This window comes from Pelmatolapia mariae, linkage group LG15, assembly GCF_036321145.2.
Source record: "Pelmatolapia mariae isolate MD_Pm_ZW linkage group LG15, Pm_UMD_F_2, whole genome shotgun sequence".
NCBI classification, from domain to species: Eukaryota; Metazoa; Chordata; class Actinopteri; order Cichliformes; family Cichlidae; genus Pelmatolapia; species Pelmatolapia mariae.
The window spans coordinates 3,513,378-3,534,680 of NC_086240.1; the positions used below are offsets into that span (position 1 = coordinate 3,513,378).

A 21,303-nucleotide genomic window follows, 5' to 3' on the forward strand; every position below is an offset into this window, starting at 1 on the left:
TCTTGTCTATTGTATATAGACGCAGCATATTTGTGGTTTTGTATCAGCTCCTAATCCTGCATTTGTTCTGGGATCATCTGGGGACATCTCTCATCAGTCGTTAACAGATGAACTGAGCTGTAGACTGTAGACGGTGGCATCATGCGTTCACAGTGTACGCGCACGCAGGCACACACATACACAGACATGAAGGCTTCAGCTTACAAGTACAATCAGGGCACGTTAGGTTTTCTTGTGGGCTCTTTTCTGCAGCTTTTAAATACACGATTCTCCCTCAGGATTAGTCTGCACGGAGACAACTTTTTGTGCACAGACAATGAAAAGCAATCTAACGAGGCCACATTGTTGCATACCAATTTAGTAAAGACAAAGACACGGATCCACAGAGGGTGGTGTGAACAAATGCTATTTAAGACAAGAAATTTACAATGACTTTATAAATGGGTACAAAGACAAAGGGAGGGAAATGATGAGTGAAAAAAAGATTTAGGACACATCTGCTGGGTTGAGAAAGCTCACGACTGCTATTTCTAATGCTTCTCTAATATTTAACCAACTTAACAAAAAACAGCAAACATCAAAGAAGTTGCAGGGAGACAAGTCCGGGCATGTTTGATGTCTGAACAATTTTAACTAAATGAGCACACATGACTAACTGCCCTTGACCACAAGCAACCATCTCTATAGCATCTTACCAAATGGGCCATAGCCTTCAGGTGTGTGTTATCTCAGATCTTCCCAGGAGTGGACGTCCCAGCAAACTCACTTCAAGGTCAGACTATGCAATGCTTTTTAAAAACTCAGGAGCTGCATCTCAGACTCTACAGTTAACATTTTAAATGTTAAAGTTAAAAGAAAAAGATTGAACAAGTATAGCTTGGTTGGAAGGGTTGGCAGGAGAAAGAACATGGCAGCACGGCTTAGGATTGCAAAGTTGCAAGTGAACAAACAACAAGACTTCTGGAACAATTTTCCTTTGACAGATGAGGCCAAAGTAGAGATGTTTAACTCAACATATCAGCACAAATACCACCTACCAGCTGTCGGACACGGTGGTAGAGTGGTGATGATTTGGGCTTGTTTTTCAGCCACAGGAGCTGGGCAGCTTGCAGTTTTTGAGTCAGCCATGAAGTCCAACAGCAAAAGCTTGGCTGATATACAGTGGCTTGCAAAAGTATTTGGCCCCCTTGAACTTTTCCACATTTTGTCACATTACAGCCACAAACATGAATCAATTTTATTGGAATTCCACGTGAAAGACCAATACAAAGTGGTGTACACGTGAGAAGTGGAACGAAAATCAGACATGATTCCAAACATTTTTTACAAATAAATAACTGAAAAGTGGGGTGTGCGTAGTTATTCAGCCCCCTGAGTCAATACTTTGTAGAACCACCTTTTGCTGTAATTCCAGCTGCCAGTCTTTTAGGGTATGTCTCTACCAGCTTTGCACATCTACAGACTGAAATCCTTGCCCATTCTTCTTTGCAAAACAGCTCCAGCTCAGTCAGATTAGATGGACAGCGTTTGTGAACAGCAGTTTTCAGATCTTGCCACAGATTCTCGATTGGATTTAGACACCAGACAGGTCAGGGATAAAGTTATTGAGAAATTTAAAGCAGGCTTAGGCTACAAAAAGATTTCCCAAGCCTTGAACATCCCACGGAGCACTGTTCAAGCCATCATTCAGAAATGGAAGGAGTATGGGACAACTGTAAACCTACCAAGACAAGGCCGTCCACCTAAACTCACAGGCCAAACAAGGAGAGCGCTGATCAGAAATGCAGCCAAGAGGCCCATGGTGACTCTGGACGAGCTGCAGAGATCTACAGCTCAGGTGGGGGAATCTGTCCATAGGACAACTATTAGTCGTGCACTGCACAAAGTTGGCCTTTATGGAAGAGTGGCAAGAAGAAAGCCATTGTTAACAGAAAACCATAAGAAGTCCCATTTGCAGTTTGCCACAAGCCATGTGGGGGACACAGCAAACATGTGGAAGAAGGTGCTCTGGTCAGATGAGACCAAAATGGAACTTTTTGGCCAAAATGCAAAACGCTATGTGTGGCAGAAAACTAACACTGCACATCACTCTGAACACACCATCCCCACTGTCAAATATGGTGGTGGAAGCATCATGCTCTGGGGTGCTTCTCTTCAGCAGGGACAGGGAAGCTGGTCAGAGCTGATGGGAAGATGGATGGAGCCAAATACAGGGCAATCTTGGAAGAAAACCTCTTGGAGTCTGCAAAAGACTTGAGACTGGGGCGGAGGTTCACCTTTCAGCAGGACAACGACCCTAAACATAAAGCCAGGGCAACAATGGAATGGTTTAAAACAAAACATATCCATGTGTTAGAATGGCCCAGTCAAAGTCCAGATCTAAATCCAATCCAGAATCTGTGGCAAGATCTGAAAACTGCTGTTCACAAACGCTGTCCATCTAATCTGACTGAGCTGGAGCTGTTTTGCAAAGAAGAATGGGCAAGGATTTCAGTCTGTAGATGTGCAAAGCTGGTAGAGACATACCCTAAAAGACTGGCAGCTGGAATTGCAGCAAAAGGTGGTTCTACAAAGTATTGACTCAGGGGGCTGAATAATTACGCACACCCTACTTTTCAGTTATTTATTTGTAAAAAATGTTTGGAATCATGTATGATTTTCGTTCCACTTCTCACGTGTACACCACTTTGTATTGGTCTTTCATGTGGAATTCCAATAAAATTGATTCATGTTTGTGGCTGTAATGTGACAAAATGTGGAAAAGTTCAAGGGGGCCGAATACTTTTGCAAGCCACTGTACAACAGGACAATGATCTCAAGCAATCTCAATCAATGTCCCAGTCAAAGTCCAGACCTTATGCATAGCTCTCTTAAGGGCCCAAAAACTTCAGTGAAGCAACACTGTAAAGCAGAGTAGATCAAATTTCCTCCTTAAGTCATACAGAAAATGCGTACTTTGAGCAATCGCTGCTAAAGGTGGTTCTACAAGCTATTGAATAATGGATTTTACTTTTCTTGGGACTGCACAGAGTCCTGAGAAAACTTTCTTGTTCTCACGACTGTGCTTGCAGATGTGTTTACAGACAGCTTTAAATGTCACTGAACAGGAGCTGAATAGCGTCTTTATGTGGGTACTCACTTTCTTCATCAGCAGTACATAAGCATCTGCTTGGGTCCAAGTACGGTGGCCTTGAGAGGCCAAACACACTGCAACTTAAGACAACACCAGCAATAAGATAAACGCTGCAAAACCACACAAAACACAACGGAAATTGGACAAATGAAAACAGAAATAGGAAAAAACAGATTTCCAAAAGCACTAGGGAAGTGTTTCTGGGGAGACAATAACCCGAGGGACCAGTTGCAGGAACCCAAAACATGGTAGGTGTGTTTTATCATGATTCATAAAATACTGATGATGGATTTTTAGGCTAATAGTTAGGCTAACACACTTACCTCTCATCTTTTCTTTTCTCACAAAACCGACAGATCCTCCACTTCTTTTAAGTGTCTCCCAGCGCAATTCTTAGCATATTTTGGTTCCTGCAACTGGTCCATCGGGTTATTGTTTCCCCATAAACACTTCCCTTGTGCTTTTGGCAATCTGTTTTTTTCCTATTTCTGTTTTCTGTTTTTTTTGTGCTTTTGCAGCGTTTTTCTTATTGCTGGTGTTTTATTAAGTTGCAGTCTGTTTGGCCTCTCAGGGCCACCGTATCCAACAGATGTAAATGTCACACAGACCTTATACTACAGCTGTCCATAAAGCGAGTATAATCCTGATCTTTTACTATTTCCCATTCCACTTTCAGAAAGTGTGTGTAGTTAGTGCAGAAATGCCGCAAACAAATGGAAAAAGACCTCACAGAGCTTCGCGTTGACCCTCGGATGTCATTCTGACCTAAATGGATCCTTTTATACCACTGGTTGTGGAAAGTCTAACTTTTCCTGCATGAAGCCAGTAGATCTTGAACTCTGTGTTCTCTAACACCTTTGAACGCCTTTGTTAATGGCATGATGCTCATCACATGGCGTTTACTGTGGCATGCATGCAAATGCAACGTTCCAGTAGCTATGGATACATCTGTAGGTGCAGCATGCATTTTTAATTGAATTTCCATACCACGTTCATCCAAATTGTTGTGCGCATGGTTTATTCAGAATCAGTGTGACTGAAGTCATTTCTAAACGGGTGAGGGTTACCGATGCTTGTTTACTCACACCAACATTTCCAGCATCCAAAACAAGCTTTATGGATCTTTTTTTATGTTAATTTAATCCAAAGAGCTAATATAGTTTCAGTATAGAGTTATACTGAAATGACATATTTTGTTTTCAGTGTTATGCACCTTTATTTACATAGGCTTACTTTACTTGGCACCTTTACTGTTACTCTACTATTGTACAGCTTGAATGTGTGCTCATGTCTGATAACAGTATCAGAGCTTACTGGTTCATATCACTGTTAAGTAGCCAGAGAGGTAACTGGAGTTCGAAATGTATCCAGCTCAGTGGGTTCAATCTGTCCATAGTGGGCACACACAGAACATCCACCTCACCAATACACACACTCGCAAACAAAAGTATCAGATGACGGTCCCTGAATTATTGAGAGCCACCAAGCAGCAACCAGATTCTTCTACATCTTTGTCCTGAATATTAATGATCCGCAGATCCTAGACTTGGGGGGGAGGTGGCACAAGCCAGAGATTTGGGGGGAAAACATTGCTGACTTTTTAAATATACATTTATTTTGCCCAAAACATGAGAATCTCAGGTTAAACCTCACTAAAACCTCACGGACCCAACGCTTTCTCACCCGACGGCAGGTACACGGACACGCAGTCAGGGCCGACAGCTCACTGATTCTGATGCGTCGGCGGGTCCGTGCTTTGTGTTTACGACTTTTTTTGTGCTAGATTCTGAAGCTGCAGGTTTCATCACTCTCCAACCAAAATTGATTGAACCAGCAGCCAAAGACGATCCAAACTGCGCTTCAGATTTCGCTTCACATACACATTGTCATGAATTCCCTCTGACTTTTGGTGTTTTGCTTCCACCACGATAAAATCACACTTCCTGCACCCCCTCCCCTCCCCCCTCAGTGTACTTCAAGAACAGTTTCCCATCTAAAAATCTCTGTTTTCTGCATTATTGCTTGCTTAAATTTAACTGACTTCCGTGAAGAAAGTCTCATGTCTGCTGTTCAATACTAAAGAAATTTAAACTTTTTAAAATGCTGCGAAATTGCAAAATGCTTAGCTGTGTTTCTAATCAAACCTTTTTAACTTTGCTCTGCTTCACTTCAGCAGCATCAGGTAATGTTTATATGTTGATTCATGGTTTTCTTTCGTTTTTGTTCTACTGCAGAATATTTTTAAGGTTATCTGCTATGAAAAGCCAGGCCAGGAAAATCTCCTTCATCTCCTTCACAGGCATCTGCTGTGATGCTTACACCTCTGATAAAGTCTCACAAGTGTCAGCTTTCTTTTTATAGATATAAAAATATGGATATGTACTGATAAATGATCAGAATTATAATGTTTCTGACTGTCTGAGGCAAAATTTCTCCGATTCAAATTGAATCGAATCGACTCGTGGATCAAATCAGGACCTTGTGAATCAGAGTCTAATTGATTCTAGAAATCAGTGACGACACCCAGCCCTAATGATACCTCTGTATATGAAGGTGCATTCAGAACAACAGCTAATGCCATCTCACTTTGTGTCATGTAAGAGCTTAAATTTTATGATTTTAAAGCACAGTAACCTTTAGCATCTGTCAGCCCGATACTAGTCAGGGCGTAAATCATATGGGTGCTTAGTGCCTATAATTTTACCATAATACAGAAACTTTCTGTTTGTCTGTGAACTCCTACTATACAGGAGTTGAACAACCAAAAGTGGCACACAGGTGCACTTCCAAGTCTTCTCATCTTTGCGTCAGTAGGCCCCTGAAGGTTCTTATCTAGATCAGATATTATGATGTCATCATGCTGCAACATGATAATATCATAATACACTAAAATGTGTAGTTTTTATGCACTTACAGCACCTTATAATAGCATTTAATTTCATGGCAATAACGTCTAATTTATGACCGCAAAACTTGCATAATGTGTTATGATGTTATAATGTCGCCTACGAAACCAACTAGCAATTTATTAAAATAATAGACATATACTTGCATATACAATGTATTACCCCTATGCTTTTTTCTACTACCCTTGTCAACCTTGACTATTTGATTGGCAAGATATTCGTCAATCAAATAGTCACAAACTGATATTTGTTTGTGCTCACAAACATTTTTTTATTCCTCTCACCAAGTGAGACATTGGTCAAAAAAAAAAGCACAACCTGGGCCCGGAGAATCGGACGAAGATGGAGTAAGAAGAGTTAAAGATGAATTTGAGGGATAGATTATTTCCTAAATTAGATTTATAATATATTTCTTGTTATGATCATCGTGTTTTCATATTATCACTTCTTTTAACCATGATAGTTGTTTAGTGTACATCTGACACATACCACAAAATAAATAAATAAAAATATTTGTATTCTTTGTGTAACTGTTTTTTTTTTCTTTTCTTATGGCAACAATAACTTTGAAAAAGAAAGCACATAAAAAACATTAACCAGTATCAAGGATTGCTTTTACTTTCACTGTCAGTACAAAAATCTATTTCAGAAGAGTGAATACAAACAAAGCAAAAAATCATCATTTTGAATTCTGCCTTTGACTTTGTATCAGTGGAGATCAGCACGTCGAAATTCAAGAACAACATGCTTGATAGGTGCTCGGCCAAAGTCTTGTTGATGGACACTGGAGTTGTACGACTAGCTTATTGTTAAGAGTTGAAAGTTTTGGCACTGCAGCACTGACCCTGCTGGTGAGAAAAGGCATGAAGAGAACAGCAGAGTGAGAAAGTAATATCTTTAGGATTGTACTTTTCTGTAGCTGCCATTTAAATCTGTTCCAAATACTTGTTGCTCGCTATTATTTCTGTTGACACCCGTATTTACTGAATACTTCTTTAGTTACTGTCCCTGAAATACTATCAAATCCTGTCATCTTTGTGTCAGTAGTCCATGCTGTGTAGCTGACTCTTCCTGTCAGGTTTCCCCTGCAGGCCTGCAGAAAGCAGTGGAAGGTTCAGGTCTGCCACGCGACGCTGGAGAGACGAGCGCAACTGAACTGAGTTCCTCTTGGCTCCATTTATCCCTCCTGCTACTCTCTCTCCTCGTGCTGCAGACAGCTCTTTCCTCCTTCCCCTCTCCTGCCTGAGGTTCTTGAAGACCAGAGTATGTTGTCTTTGTGAGGGGAAAGCAGGAGGTTTAGACCCATTCACGAGGAGTCTCGGGGGCCCGGGTCGGGTCAGCCCTGCCCATGTCATCTTCCTTCCCCGCCCATCTTTAAGCGCCACGTTGTTAAGGAGTGGGAGGGGGGAAGAGGGCGATGTCTGTGACGCCTCAACAGAACCCAAGTGGCCTCTGTCTGAGGAGTGTGTGGTGCGCGTGTCAGTGTCCAGGAGCGTCCTGGGAGACGTGCCGTTCTTCTCGGATGAATAAAACGTCTGCAGCTTCTCCAGTCGCTCATTGATGCTCAGGTGATGAGAATCTTCCGGGCGCCGGGTGCCTTTGAAGCAGTCTGACCCGGGGTCCGCAGCACCATCTGACTGAGTAGTCCTGAGCAGGTGCGTATTTCGGACTGGTCTTGACGTGCTGCTGTCTCTGATTGGCTCCGCAGGTAAGGGAACTTGGCAAGGGGCGGAGTCACAGAGTTGAGATGTGGAGTTTTTAGGAGGAGAAAGGTGGACGAGTTCCCTGTCTCCAAAAACAGTTACTAGAATACAACAACATAAAAGTATAGTATAGTTGACATTGTATTATATTGTCACTGCATGCAGGATTTGTATTTAATGCCCTCCTCACCTTCTGCAAACAGTGTCTCTCTGGCATCTAAGGTCTCCTCATCAGTAGCCCTCTCCTCTGCAGACAAAGGTGCAGGGGAAGGAGAGGGAAGACGAGGGGGTAAGGACGGAGAGGCAGAGTGAGGAAGCTGGGGTAGAGAAGGAGAAGGTGACCGATTCTCGTCACCCTCTCTGTGCAGGTTCTCAGTCCTCTTTCTGCTGCTCTTAAATTCACTTGCCTGTTGGTTCCTCAGAGGCTTGCTCAGCTGCTTCAAGCTTTTTTCATTGGTTGGTTCATTCTGAAGGTTGATCAGTGATTGGTTGTCAGGATGATGAAAGAGGAATATAAAACCAACAACACATGTATGATACTAAAACACATTACCTGACACTAGTTTGTACCACAATGTTGCCTAAAAGCTAAAAAAAATTAAAGCCAATGCAAAAAGCATTGCATTATTTAGGACATGGCTACTTTGATTGACAGGTGGCTGCTGCCTCTATCTTTCTGCCCAGTTTCAACTCTGCAGTTTTTGATTTTTGATTTTGATTGTACGCGTGTGTCGTTTGTGCCTTTCTGGAGTTTTTAGTGCAATTATGCAACGGATATATAATACGACTTGCTGTGTCCGTGTAGAGCCAATCATTGAAGAGGTCTGTACAAAAGAGATGGTGAGAGAAAGGCTGCATTTTGTGTTTTAAGTAGCAATAATTAGCAGCTGTTTGTGTCTGTGTGGTTTACAGAAGCAGCTTGTTAAACAAGCTTGTTGGTGTTAGCAGATATGTTAGCATGTGATCCTCTAATGCTAATTCTAGACTTTAGTACGGGTCCACAAACCAGCTGGTAATGTCCGTGTTATATACAGTCTATGTGAATCAAATGAATGAGATGCATGGTCAGTTTTTCTGTGTGGGCTGTTTTTGACTTATATGTTCCTTTATTATGTACTGTAAGCCCACATGAGTGGCCCAAATTCAGTTTATCACTTAAAATGGATCAAAACTTTATCTGAATGTTGATTGCAACCAATATGTCAGGGAGAGTAATAATAGTAGTGAGATGGGCGTGCCATCCTCTGATAACAGAATATTACAGTGACCTCAGGATTACCTGTTGTGGAGTCTGTGATTCACTGTTATTCCTCTCTTTCCATGTATTCTTGCTGGGAAGACTCCAGTCGTTATTCTCTAGCTTCTGACAAATTAATCATTGTTGATGCCAAACCATGAATATATCACTTGTACTGATGGTTTTTTGTATTTCATATTTTCAGGCCTTTGTGTGTATATCTGTGTGTTATAACGGGAATACCTTGCTGGCTTTGGCTCCTTTCTGACTCCTGCTGAGCCGGCTGAGCAGCAGGTGATAGGAGGCCGTGAGGGCCGAGGGTCGGTTGGTTGTGACCGTGTGTATGATTTCAGAGAGGGAATATCCCAGTGTCTCTGTCATGTATTCTAGCACGGTCGAGTTGAGATCCTCTGGAGACAACCTGGAAAACAAGAGAAAGCTTTGGAAAAGGCTCACAAATGAGAAGTAGAAGGAGGAAGAAGAAGTGGATCTAACAGGCCTGTGTGGCAAAGAAAGACTTGGAGCTGAAGGATTTTTGGAGCAGGGCTGCAACGGCTCTTGCTCACAGACTGTGGCATCATTCCTGCGGATTTCGGAAAACGCATTATTTCCAGCAGGAGCCATACATGATTGCATTTCCATTCTGCGTAAAGTGATAAAAGCTTTTTAGTTGTGCTATAATACACAAAGCTGTTACACTGCAGACCACAAAAATGTTCATTTTGTTCTCAGACACGCAGTGATTTCCCTCTTGGTTCTTTTACCCACACTGTAATGTTTGCTGCAGAACTTTCCCTGAGGAGAGGCTTTGTGTCCTCCTTTTCTCTCATGGAACAGATGCACATTCTTATGTTACAATATAATAATGGTATAAATCATTTCAATCGTTACAAGAAGGGTGCCACTTTTTGCAAACACATTACCATTGTCATTTGTGTATACTGATGAATTGGATGTGCACCATATGCGTTAAGGTGTGTTTGTACCTGTTTTTATGAGAGAGAGTGTGCAGAGCTTTTTTGGAATAGCCCTCATTTATCCATCTCTCCTCCATGGCAGCTCTAACACTAGGTCTCTTTGCTGGGTCGGGCTCCAGGAGAGACAACACAAATGACACAGCACCTGCAAAGATGAATCTTTTTAAAACAGGCGATTCCTATATTTGGTTGAGTTTAAATTCTTATTGCCCGTTTTTAAAAAGCCGAAGAAATTTACAAGCATTTTCTAACTTCCCATTAATGCATTAGACAGACAGACAGACAGACAGACAGACAGACAGACAGACAGACAGACAGATAGACAGATAGATAGATAGATAGATAGATAGATAGATAGATAGATAGATAGATAGATAGATAGATAGATAGATTTGTCCAGTATATCCACTCTCCTTACTCTGAAAACGTTCAGTAGATCAATCGTTCAAGATATGACAGCAGGTCTGCCACGTGATTCCATTCAAGTCAAGGTTACATTTAGTGGATCAATGAACTGAACTAAAAGAGCTGTTAAAGGAAGGTCATGGGTAGATTCTCATGAAGGAGGTGATAACTGTTAAAATGTCCTTTTTTCTGCTTTGTGGTCAAGAGAAAAGAGCAGCATTAGACATAGAAATGAGAGGTCCTGTGTAGCCAGTGTGCATCAGCTGGTCGTTAATCACAGGCAGGATTGTGGTTACTGTTTGATAAACATCTCATCACAGATGAGCCCAGGGCTGAGAACCATCTTTTCCACTGCTGTTGCAACCTTATAAGTGATACATACTTAGAGTACTGACGACTTAATTTGCTCGCTCTTTGTGACTTGTGAAACTGTATCAGACAGCGAGGAGAGAGGCAGGGTTTCCCTTCAGGAGAACCAATTCAGCCTGTCAGCCTGTGACATAGAGCTGTTCTGTGGCAGCCAAGCATGGATGATAGTTTGAGTCCAGATGGGGATTCCAGATACGTTTCACAGTGTAAAAGAGCAGATGGGTTCAAGCGGGATGGCTGCCACATTCAAAGACACATCAGCCAAGACTGCTCTGTTCACTTTACTGCTATCAGTTCGCTTTTGTGTCAGAGCCAGAGCGCCTGTCTCAGCCAGGGACAACTCAATTTGTTTGTAACAGATCAAAGGAAGACACACGATTGATGAATTTTAATCAGTGAACCTGTGGAACCGTCATTCCTCCAGACAACAAACACATAAACTGGCAAACTGGCACAGATGAAAGAGAAAAATATATATGCTTAAGATGAAAGTAGAGAAGCCTAGAAAGAAAATCCTAGAAAGCAAAGATATATCATTTAAAGGATGTCACAGAAACAAGCGAGACAAGCATGTAAGCTAAGAAACGGGCCAGTCTTCACGAAATCATGAAGTTCATGAATTACCATGGCTGAAGAGAAAAAGAATCGGTAAAAGCCATGCATAATTTAAAAACTCTAGAAGCACACAGCCCCATTAGGAGGCAGAATAAAGTCTAAAAGTTAATGTGAATGTCTCAGATGCCCGCCCATGGCAGCGGTACAGCCACTAATCTGATCTTGTCACAGTTTCAGAGCTTCGGAGCTGTGCTGGTTTTCCCCACAGTAACAGGAGCTATGTTTGTTTGCGGTGACATGGCGCCATGACTGAGCGTAATGATGGGACTATGTGTAAGAGAGAGACCAAAATAAAGTAGAGAGAAACAGGACACTGAGGCTGCTGTGGACTTGGCAGAGGACAAGTGGTAGAGGTAAGAAGTTTGTAAAACGTTTCTTTCCTCCGATTTATTATGCTACGACATGTCTAAAGGCAAAAACACGACTTCCATAAAGGTTTAATAAGTATCATCATGTAGACTTGTTTTTATATTGGTTTCAGAATGAATAAACACTTTCAGCTACATCAGCTCATAATATAATCTGGCATTTTTTTGGTATGTCTAAGTCTACTCACTTATTCTCGTTCGCTTAATTCACCAAGACTCAACTTCAGAGATACACTTAACCCAGTGGCTTTTTAATAGTATAAGCCCAATAATCATGGGCAGAGGTTCACCAATCTGCAAAAAACTGTGTCTGCAAATTGGGAAACAGTTTCAAAACAATTTCACATGAAACTGTGAAGATTTTGAATGCCTCATCATTCGCAGTAAATGTCATCATCAAAAGATTCAGCAAATCTGGAGGAATCTCTGTGCGCAAGGGACAAGTCTGAAAATTAGTCCTGGATGGCTGCGATCTGGATGGCACTGCATTAAAGATGAGCACAATTCTATCTTGGACATCAATGCATGGGCTCATCAACGCTTCCGGAAATCAAGTTTGTTAACACAGTTCACCATGCCATCCACAAATGCAGGTAAAATCTCTATCATGCAAAGATTTAGAATGGACAAAGACAAAGTGGAAACCTGTTGAAACTTGAAATTCTTTTTTGGAAATCATGGACAGCGCACACCTTAGCGCAATGAGTAAAGAGTCATCTAGCTTGTTATCAGCACTCAGTTGAAAACCCTGGATCTCTGATAATATGGATGTCAATCAATGCCTGTGGGATTGGGCATGATCAATGCTGAAAGATATATACACAGGTGTAAGAGCATCCAGATGACATTGTTTTCATGAAAAAAAAACCTTGCATATTTCAGCCAGACAACACTAAACCACATACTGCATCTATGCCAACAACATGGCTTTGTAGTAAAAGAGCCCAGGCACTGAACTGACCTGTCTGTAATCCAAGTGAAAATATTTAGCACATTATGAAATCTAAAATATGGCAAAGAAGACCCAGGACTGCTCAGAGGCAACAATCCTATTTCAGTCATGAATGAGGCAACTTTCTTCTCCTTAAAGTCCAACAGCAGCTCTCCTCAGTTCCCAGACATTTATGTAGTTAAAAGACGAGGGGGTGCTAACCAGCGGTAAACATAACCTCGTCCCATTTTTTTCTGTCCTATTGTGAATAAAGTTTTGGTTTATGAGATTTTCAAATGATTGCATTCTGTTTGGAATTGGAGTTAAATACGGTAATGATAGAAGCTTTGTTTCGGTCACTCTGATAGGTACCTTTGCTGATGTCACTGGGGATGCTGCTGATCTCCCCGTTGACCATCTTCTGGTGCAGCTGTTTGATGTTGAACGGCTCAACAGTGAAGGGCAGAGTTCCTGTCAGCATTGCAAACATGCTCACGCCTCTGTAGATACACACAACGGGAAAATGTGAGGAGGTGGTCAACACATTTACATGAAAAATACTGAGAAAATCATTACATAATCTGTTACAACACTATAGAAAAATGTGTTCAATATCCAAGCAGAGAGTTTCTCTGACAGACACACTGAGACTTTCTCACTTACACAGACCACACATCCACTTTGGGTCCATACTTCCTGTGAGCGAGGAGCTCCGGGGCGGCGTAGGCTGGACTTCCGCACTGGGTGCTGAGGAGCTCCAGAGATAAAGAGTCAGTCTTGAGGGTGTTACTCAGGCCAAAGTCTGTGGGAGAAATCATCATCTTACAGCAAAGTTCTTTTCAGAAATTTTAGACAGCTAAAATAGTTTAGCATAAATAATTGAAATCAGTATGTTAGTGACGAAACTACAACATACCCACAATCTTTATATTGTTGTGTTCATCCAGAAGGAAGTTTTCGATCTTTAAATCTCTAAAAACAGGGGAGAAGGAAAATAAGAGACAAATCGGTTTGGTCTCAAAGGAAGAATGTGGTTCATAGTAGCATTTTTATAAGGCTCTGTCGTTAATCCTACGGGAATTTCTAGTTATTTTTCTCCACACAGTGCTGATGAGTGTTCTGGGGCAATTTACTTGACAGACATTGTGGTGGTTGCTCAGAACTCCAACACTAAGCTTTTTCTGTGTATTTATAGATGACCAGTTGAGATGGGATCAGACTGGACCCACAGAAGCAAAAGGAATAACCCAAACGCTAAATTTGGGTTTGGGTAGAGCTCAAGCTTTTGGAAAAAATCCTCAAAAAGAGAGTTTTTGTCAGAATAATCTCCTCTGGTGATTTGGAGGATGAGTATGTTTTAGAAAAGAAGCTAATTGCCCAAACTTAAAAAGCTGCACTCGATTTTCAAATCAATTCATGTCACCTTTTTCTGACTTATCTCTTATTCTTTACCAAAATACCATATCTCTGTTCACCTGAAAAAGTTGCTTCGTTCCCCTGAAAGTACCCCAGCCTCACCACCAACCACACTGAATGCACTAAAACTACCAAGCTAAATGAAAATCTGCGGTCAGGAGCGAGAGAGCCCCTATAAACTACAGCCTGGGAATCCGCCATGCTCCTTTCATCTGCCTTCATCTAACCAAAAATCCAGAAAACCCTGCTCACACAACCCGAGACAAGTTCAAAGAGAGGCAGAGGAAGAAAGAGAGAAAAAAGAGCAAGAGAGAGCGAGAGCAGACATTGTCATAAAGGAGAAAATGTATGCGGTGAACCTATTGAACGTGGGTGGCAGGAGGTGCGTTTAAGTGCAAAATTTCCATTTATTTCCAGTTTAATCATCTCTGTGTGGCATTGTGGTGCAGTGTGTGTGTGTGTGTGCGCGCGAGAGAGTGAGCGAGTGAGTGCGTGTAGGTGAGCGCGTGGGTGTGTGCGACAGAAAGAGGTGCCATTGAAGGGTTGAGAGCGACGTCGTTGAGGGACTTCATTAGAGAGGAAGTCCATGATGTTGTGATGATGTGTGAATCATGGCGCCGGCGCAGGATGATGAGGTCATTGCCTGGTAATCACATTCCCACCTTCAGAGGAGCCAAGGTCTTAAACCAAAGCGCAGTGCTGTGCATAATGTGTGCGGCTGTTTTGCAAGTGTGTGTGTGAGAGACTATTGAGTCTCTAACACCTACACGTACTTAAATACCACTAAAATAAAACTCTCATCTCCCACACTGTGCTGTGCCCAGCACTTCCTCCTCTGTAGGCTGTTAATGTCCTGCAAACTTCTTTCTGTGTGTATATGCATGCTTTTTCAAGATGTGTGTATGAATCATAAAGCTTTGAGCCATATAAACAACTTTTTGTTTTGATCCGTTTTTTAATTCTCTCTCTTTTTTTTCCACCTTTTTAAAAATAAATATCTTTGACCAATCAGCTCAACAAGAATAATTTTCTTAGTAATTTTCGATTGGTAGAATTTTCTACTTACCAATCAAACATGCTGTAGTAGATCACATGTCAAAGGCCATCTGAGATTCAAATTTGGCACTAAATTCTAAATGTGCTCAAAAGTGATCTGATCAGGTTTTGGGGGTCACTGTGGCCTCACAGCTGGTTGCCCCAAAGCTTTCTTTTCTTTTCTTTCCATGATTCTGAGCTTTTAGTTGGAGTCGGGCACAAAACCAGGTAAGGGAAAAGATCGCGGTATGAGTTAAAATGTTAAAGTGGACTTACTACAGTAATTTCCACCCCCTTTATTTTATTGGCGGGCTCTACTAGAGTAGCTTTGCATGATTCACAATTTAAAATAATCCATATTTATTTTATAATGGGTCTTTATATAGCCCCATCTGTTCACTGTCCACCTGAGACAGGCCATTTTATCTCCTTTAAAACCAACTTTCCACTGACTGGCTCTCCCTCATGAACAAATGTTTAACACCACTTGCAGGCAGCTGCCATCTTTAAAGTGGCTTCGGTGTGACAAGACACTGAGTAAACGGTCATAAGATAGCATCAGTCTGCTATCAGGTGACTGAGTGATTACATCCAATCTGTGACTAAACTGTGATAAATCTGTGAACATTGCAAACCTGTTGCCATCTACACAGAAATTCAAATGCCAGCCAGAAACTCAGTTATCTGAAAGGGAAATTCAGAATTTCCTCCACAAGTAGATACACAGTTGCTGCAAGACTGTGATTTAAATGCTAAATGAGGTACATGTACAGCAACCTTGCTTTTATTGGGAGTAGAGCACAGAGTAGAATACAACCAGCTGGCAACCAGATGAGCTGAGTTCCCTAATGCAAAGAGCAGACAGGCAGACAAGTTATTGGGAACATATTGGGAATTGTCTGCATTTATAAATTAGGCAACAATTATTTGTAAACCTCTGCCAACCTGTCTGAGAGTGACTGCAGTCACTCCAAGTTAGACAATTCTTTAGAGACAGGTTGCCTCCTGTGCAGTCGCTGTGCAATCAACACTGGTTGCAACCAGTTTGTTGTTGCAACTGCTTGTAGCTGGTTGTAGAATGTGAAAACATTTTGTGCAATCACCAGGCAATCATTTTCCTAATCACAGGGAGGTTCCTGTTCCATGTTTTGCATATATATTTATATAGCAGGTGACCTGGACCTACTGTGTTCACAGTCAGAGTGAGAGAAGGACATTTTTCATTATTTTATCACCAGCTAAGCTATTCATTGTTCATCATCATCATCATTTTCATTAGTATCATCATCATTACATCATCGGTTGCATTTTAGTATAAACAGATACCATTTGCAGCATGTTTAGAAGCTCTAAATAACATCTGTTGTATTGTTTGACATCTGTTTCACTTGGTGAGAGACTTAAAGCTGATTGTAGTAATATAACAATTTGACAACTGTTCAAAAAGCATTTGATCTTTTCTCTATGCAAATGAGTGAACTGTGAACAATGCAATGGAGTAAATCTATCACCTATTTACTATGAAGACTAGATAAAGACATGGAGCAGAGTCAGAAGCCTTCTAAAACTGTAGATGACATCTGCCTCGAAGGCATACATGCTCTTCCTGTGTGTGTGTGTGTGTGTGTGTGTGTGTGTGTGTGTGTGTGTGTGTGTGTGTGTGTGTGTGTAGTGACCTGTGCACGATGCCGTGTTTGTGCAGGTGTTCCACAGCAGAGAGGATCTGTCGGGTGTAGCGCCGCACCTCCCGCTCCTCCAGCCTCTTCCTCTCACAGATCCTGTCCATCAGGTCTCCTCCAGCACAGAGCTCCATAACCATGTAGTAACTGTTCTCAGTCTCCAGAGTCTGATGCACAGGATTATTCATATGTGGTTCACAGCAGATATAAAATAACCTTTCAATTACTGTCAGCAATCAACATCTACCACTGAGACAGAAATATGTCTCTGGATTCATGTATGTTTATTTCTGATGCTGTGCATGTTAATGGTTGATGGGTGAATATGTACTTGTTGTTGTGATTTTTTATTTTCATGTCTTTACCTCCAGCAGAACTACAATATGAGGGTGTCGCACCATCTGATGAATGCGAGGCTCCCTCTTCATGTTCTTCTGTACATAGGAGTCCTGTCGTGCTTTTTTTTTGTCTATCACCTTAATGGCTACCTGAAAACAGACATGCACACATGCACATTTGTTTGTTTTGTTGTTTTTGCCAGAAATCAACAGAAATTTACATAAAGACACTTTGCTTTATATAGAAAATAGATTAAAATGTTCACAGGTGACTGTAAGAAAACCTGATATTTATTATGACCAACATGTAACACACTTAAGTTGAAATGTCAGAGGCTTATTTTAAGGAAGTAGGGTGCGTACTTCTGTCACTTTTTGTTTCTGCATTTTCTCCACTCATCCAGAGGTTTGAGCCAACAGCCTATAGTCATGAACCCTTCAAAAGCTCAGGATACGGACTGCTCTGAACACTCGATTTTAGATTTTTGCTACTTAGTATGATGCCAGAGAGAGAATATCCTTAATATGGTGATCTCAGGAACTGGCTGTGAGCACTGCAGCTCCACCCACCTGCTGTTCAGTATAAGAAGCAGCCAAACAGAAAAGAATTGGCCTAAAGGGAGAATGAAGGGAAAGCTACACGTAGACTCAGTGTAAGATTAATAAGGATTATTGTAAACTGTGACTCATATAAAACTACTTTAATAGGGTGAAACAACAACACTGAGTTGGAAATGAGAAAAAATATTTAAATATTTGATAACAACAGCATTTGTGCTCGGTACAACTAATTTTCCTCAGAATAACAATCTTGGCAAACAAGGACATTTTCATTTAAAATGGACTAAAACTGAATATAAAAACCTCAATTAAAATGAAATAAAATAATACCCTCCTCCCCCAAAAATAAAAAAACCACAACTAAGTGAAACAATATCCTGCACTTTTTATTTTTATAAAAAAGAAAAACTTTTGAAAGTGAACTAAAAAGAAAATTTGAAAACTAAACAACCAAAATAGTCTGCAAAGACAAACAAAGTAAATGTTTTATTTATTAAAAAATGACGCATCTTGTCATCTTGGACACATAGCACCGTTGGTTTAAATAGCAGTTAAGATCAAAAGGGCTCATTTTATTACCAAATCTGTTTCTTACTGCATGCGCGAGTTTCTGTGTCATAAACATGTAAAATTTATGGCTTAGGTCAACAAAACATTTCCAGAGAAATCCAAAGGCCCCCAGCAGTGGATGCTTGCAGGTTTACAGTTTTCACCTTAACACAGTATCTACCTGCAGAGGGTAAACTGGGTTAAGAGGAACAACAACCCCCCAGATGAGTTTGGGCATTGCTAAGGCAACCAGGTCAGGTGCATTGCCAGGGTCAGCGACTCGGTGACCGGTGAAAGTTACACTTATGGATACACACAACCACACACAAACACATTAATGAAACACATGCACAGTCTGGCCTGCGCAGTGAGTGCAGATGGATTGCCATATGACCAGAAATAGATGTAGAAGACACAGAGTACTTACAAACATGCAAATTCATGTTTTTTGTTAATCTGAAAGAGCACCGATTCTAACATCATTCTGCACTTTTTAAAGGAACTAACGACAGACATATTGCACAGAAACAGATGCATTTCAGACCTCTTAAATCTGCTGAGCAAATGTTGTCTTGTAAAACCCCTCATAGTCATGAAATAAGCAGTTATGGACGAATCTGACTGAGTTCTGTGCACATAACAAGAATAATAACAGACTACTACGTTCTTTAAACCCAAGAGTGTATAATTATCAGTTACAAGGCACTAGTTGTAAGCATGTAATCATAATCTTGTATGTGTGTGATCTTTTTCTTTGCCAGTGTGCCACCCCACCAGTCAGTGACATGTCACTTCATGTCTGCTCTCTAATTGTCAAATTGGAGAGAAAGCACTGACCTTTTCCCCTGTGCTGATATGCAGCCCCTCCATCACTTTGGCAAATGAGCCCTTGTTGATCATTTTTCCCACCAGGTAGGATCCAACCCGTTTGGAGTGGGGGAAGCTTCGCAGCAGCTCTCTGGGGACCTTCAGGGAGGGCAGAGGCAGCCTCTGCCGACCCAGCCCAGCGGTTTCCCATTGGGACACCCCGCGCTCCCCTACGCCCCCTCCCTCGGCAACCATGTCCAGAGCAGGCTTCACCGCAGCAGCTGGCATCCCGGACAAGGCCCGGGCCCCATGTGGCCTCCCCTTGCGCTCACAATCGAATCCAAAAACAGGACAGTCCTTACAGAACGAACATGCTAACACACAAATGCACACAAACAGACACACAATGCTGGAGTTTAATCGCAGCAGGCAAAACTGAAGTAAAACTCAAATCCTTAATCAGCAAGAGGCGTCTTCAAATGCAGATTTCTGTTATCCACTCTCGGGTGAGTATATCCTTTTCTTCCAACTGTCTGATGTACGACTTCTCTTTTCTTCTTTCTTTATTTTGCCTTTTAACAAGTGCAAATGCCTCAAAGTGTCATTCAGCTGCTCACCCGGCTCCTCTCTTGTTCTCTCACTCTGCCTGTCCCTGCCCGATAGTGGATGATTAACCGTTGTGTTCTTAGGTCAGCTCCAGTGATGAGGAAGACATTCTACACCTAAATTACCCCCCCTCCTGCACCAAGGTACACACGGATACTCACAGTTACACAGTAACCGTTTAAAATGATCTTAGTTAGCGCTCTTGATCTGCTCTTTTTCTACTTCAGTCCATTTTGGTTTCACTTCAGGCACATAGAAAAATTTGTGTTAACTGTACAAAAAGGTCAGGGGATTGATTGTAAGTGTTTAAATTAGTCATAAGTGTTGGAAACCTAAAGATTCATTATTAGCTGAAAATTCAGCTAATGATCCAGAATTTGTTTTAATTTGTTTCCACAAGTTTTTTCATGGGTTGTAAAGATCTGGAGAAACTGTTCTGATGCTAAAAGTTAAATGAGAAGACACTCTTTGTGTGTTTACATGCTAAATACAAAGCTAGAGCCAGAATTTAGAAAGCCTTAGATGTGCTACAAGGTAGATTAGCCGGAGCTATGCTAGCTTTCTCTCTTGGTCTCAGTCTTTAGGCTCTAGGCTCTGCTAAGCTTATCAAAGCTAAGTTAATATCAAATAATATAAGACATGAAAAATCAGTCATCTTATTAAGGTGACTGCCCCTGCCTGAGATTGGTTCTGCTGGAGTTTTCTTCTGATTAAAAGGAAGTTTTTCCCTCCCACTGTGACAAAGTGCTTGCTCATAGGGGGTCAAATGATTGTTGGGGTTTTCTGTGTTTTCTCTGTATTGTTTTAGGGCTTTTATCTTACAATATAAAGCGCCTTGAGGCAACTGCTGTTGTAATTTGGTGCAATATAAATAAAGCTGAATTGAATTGAATTGAAGCCAACAATCAAACTAACCTAGTTCCCCAAAATATCCAGCAACATGTGTCAAAATACTTGTCACATACAGTAGTTGATACATTAGTGAATTCAATTCAGTTCAATTTTATTTATACAGCACCAAGTCACAACAACAGTCACCTGAAGGTGCTTTATATTGTAAGGTAGACCCTACAATAATACATACAGAGAAAACCCAACAATCATATGACCCCTATGAGCAAGCACTTTGGCGACAGTGGGAAGGAAAAACTTCCTTTTAACAGGAAGAAACCTCCGGCAGAACCAGGCTCAGGGAGGGGCGGGGCCATCTGCTGCGACAGGTTGGGGTGAAAGAAAGAAGACAGGATGAAGACATGCTGTGGAAGAGAGACAGAGATTAATAACAAGTATGATTCAATGCAGAGAGGTCTATTAACACATAGTGAGTGAGAAAGGTGACTGAAAAAGAAATACTCAATGCATCATGGGAATCCCCCAATTCATTTTGGCTAATTAGAGAGAGCAAGTTAACAATGCGAAAACATCCCCTGTCAATCACAACTGTTAATATCAGTACTGACTTCTTACAGGAACTCTGTGCTTAAGCTACACTGTAGGCATGCTGTATCTGCAAACCTCTGTGACACCCTGCGCCATAACCCGACATGCACCGACCTGGAAATGTAACTGCTCATCACTAAAAGCATAGCCAGCATCTGCTGTGATTGGCCTGTTTTTGAATTTATCAGTGAGAGAATAACAATCATTGCCTCAATGTAAGGACTCACA

The 21,303-nt window shown here is 41.4% G+C and overlaps 1 protein-coding gene across 1 annotated transcript; it reads right to left on the reverse strand.

The window, feature by feature from the left end:
- Positions 1-7,079: 7,079 nt before the first annotated feature.
- Positions 7,080-19,317, reverse strand: LOC134642822 (hormonally up-regulated neu tumor-associated kinase homolog). The gene is made up of 11 exons (XM_063494798.1): positions 19,060-19,317; positions 17,140-17,262; positions 16,772-16,941; positions 13,561-13,616; positions 13,308-13,446; positions 13,017-13,144; positions 9,966-10,101; positions 9,223-9,400; positions 9,022-9,105; positions 7,933-8,209; positions 7,080-7,843 (listed from the first exon to the last, which is right to left on the reverse strand). The coding sequence occupies exons 1-11, from the start codon at positions 19,315-19,317 to the stop codon at positions 7,080-7,082; spliced, it is 2,313 nt and encodes a 770-aa protein (XP_063350868.1).
- Between the last annotated feature and the right edge of the window lie 1,986 nt (positions 19,318-21,303).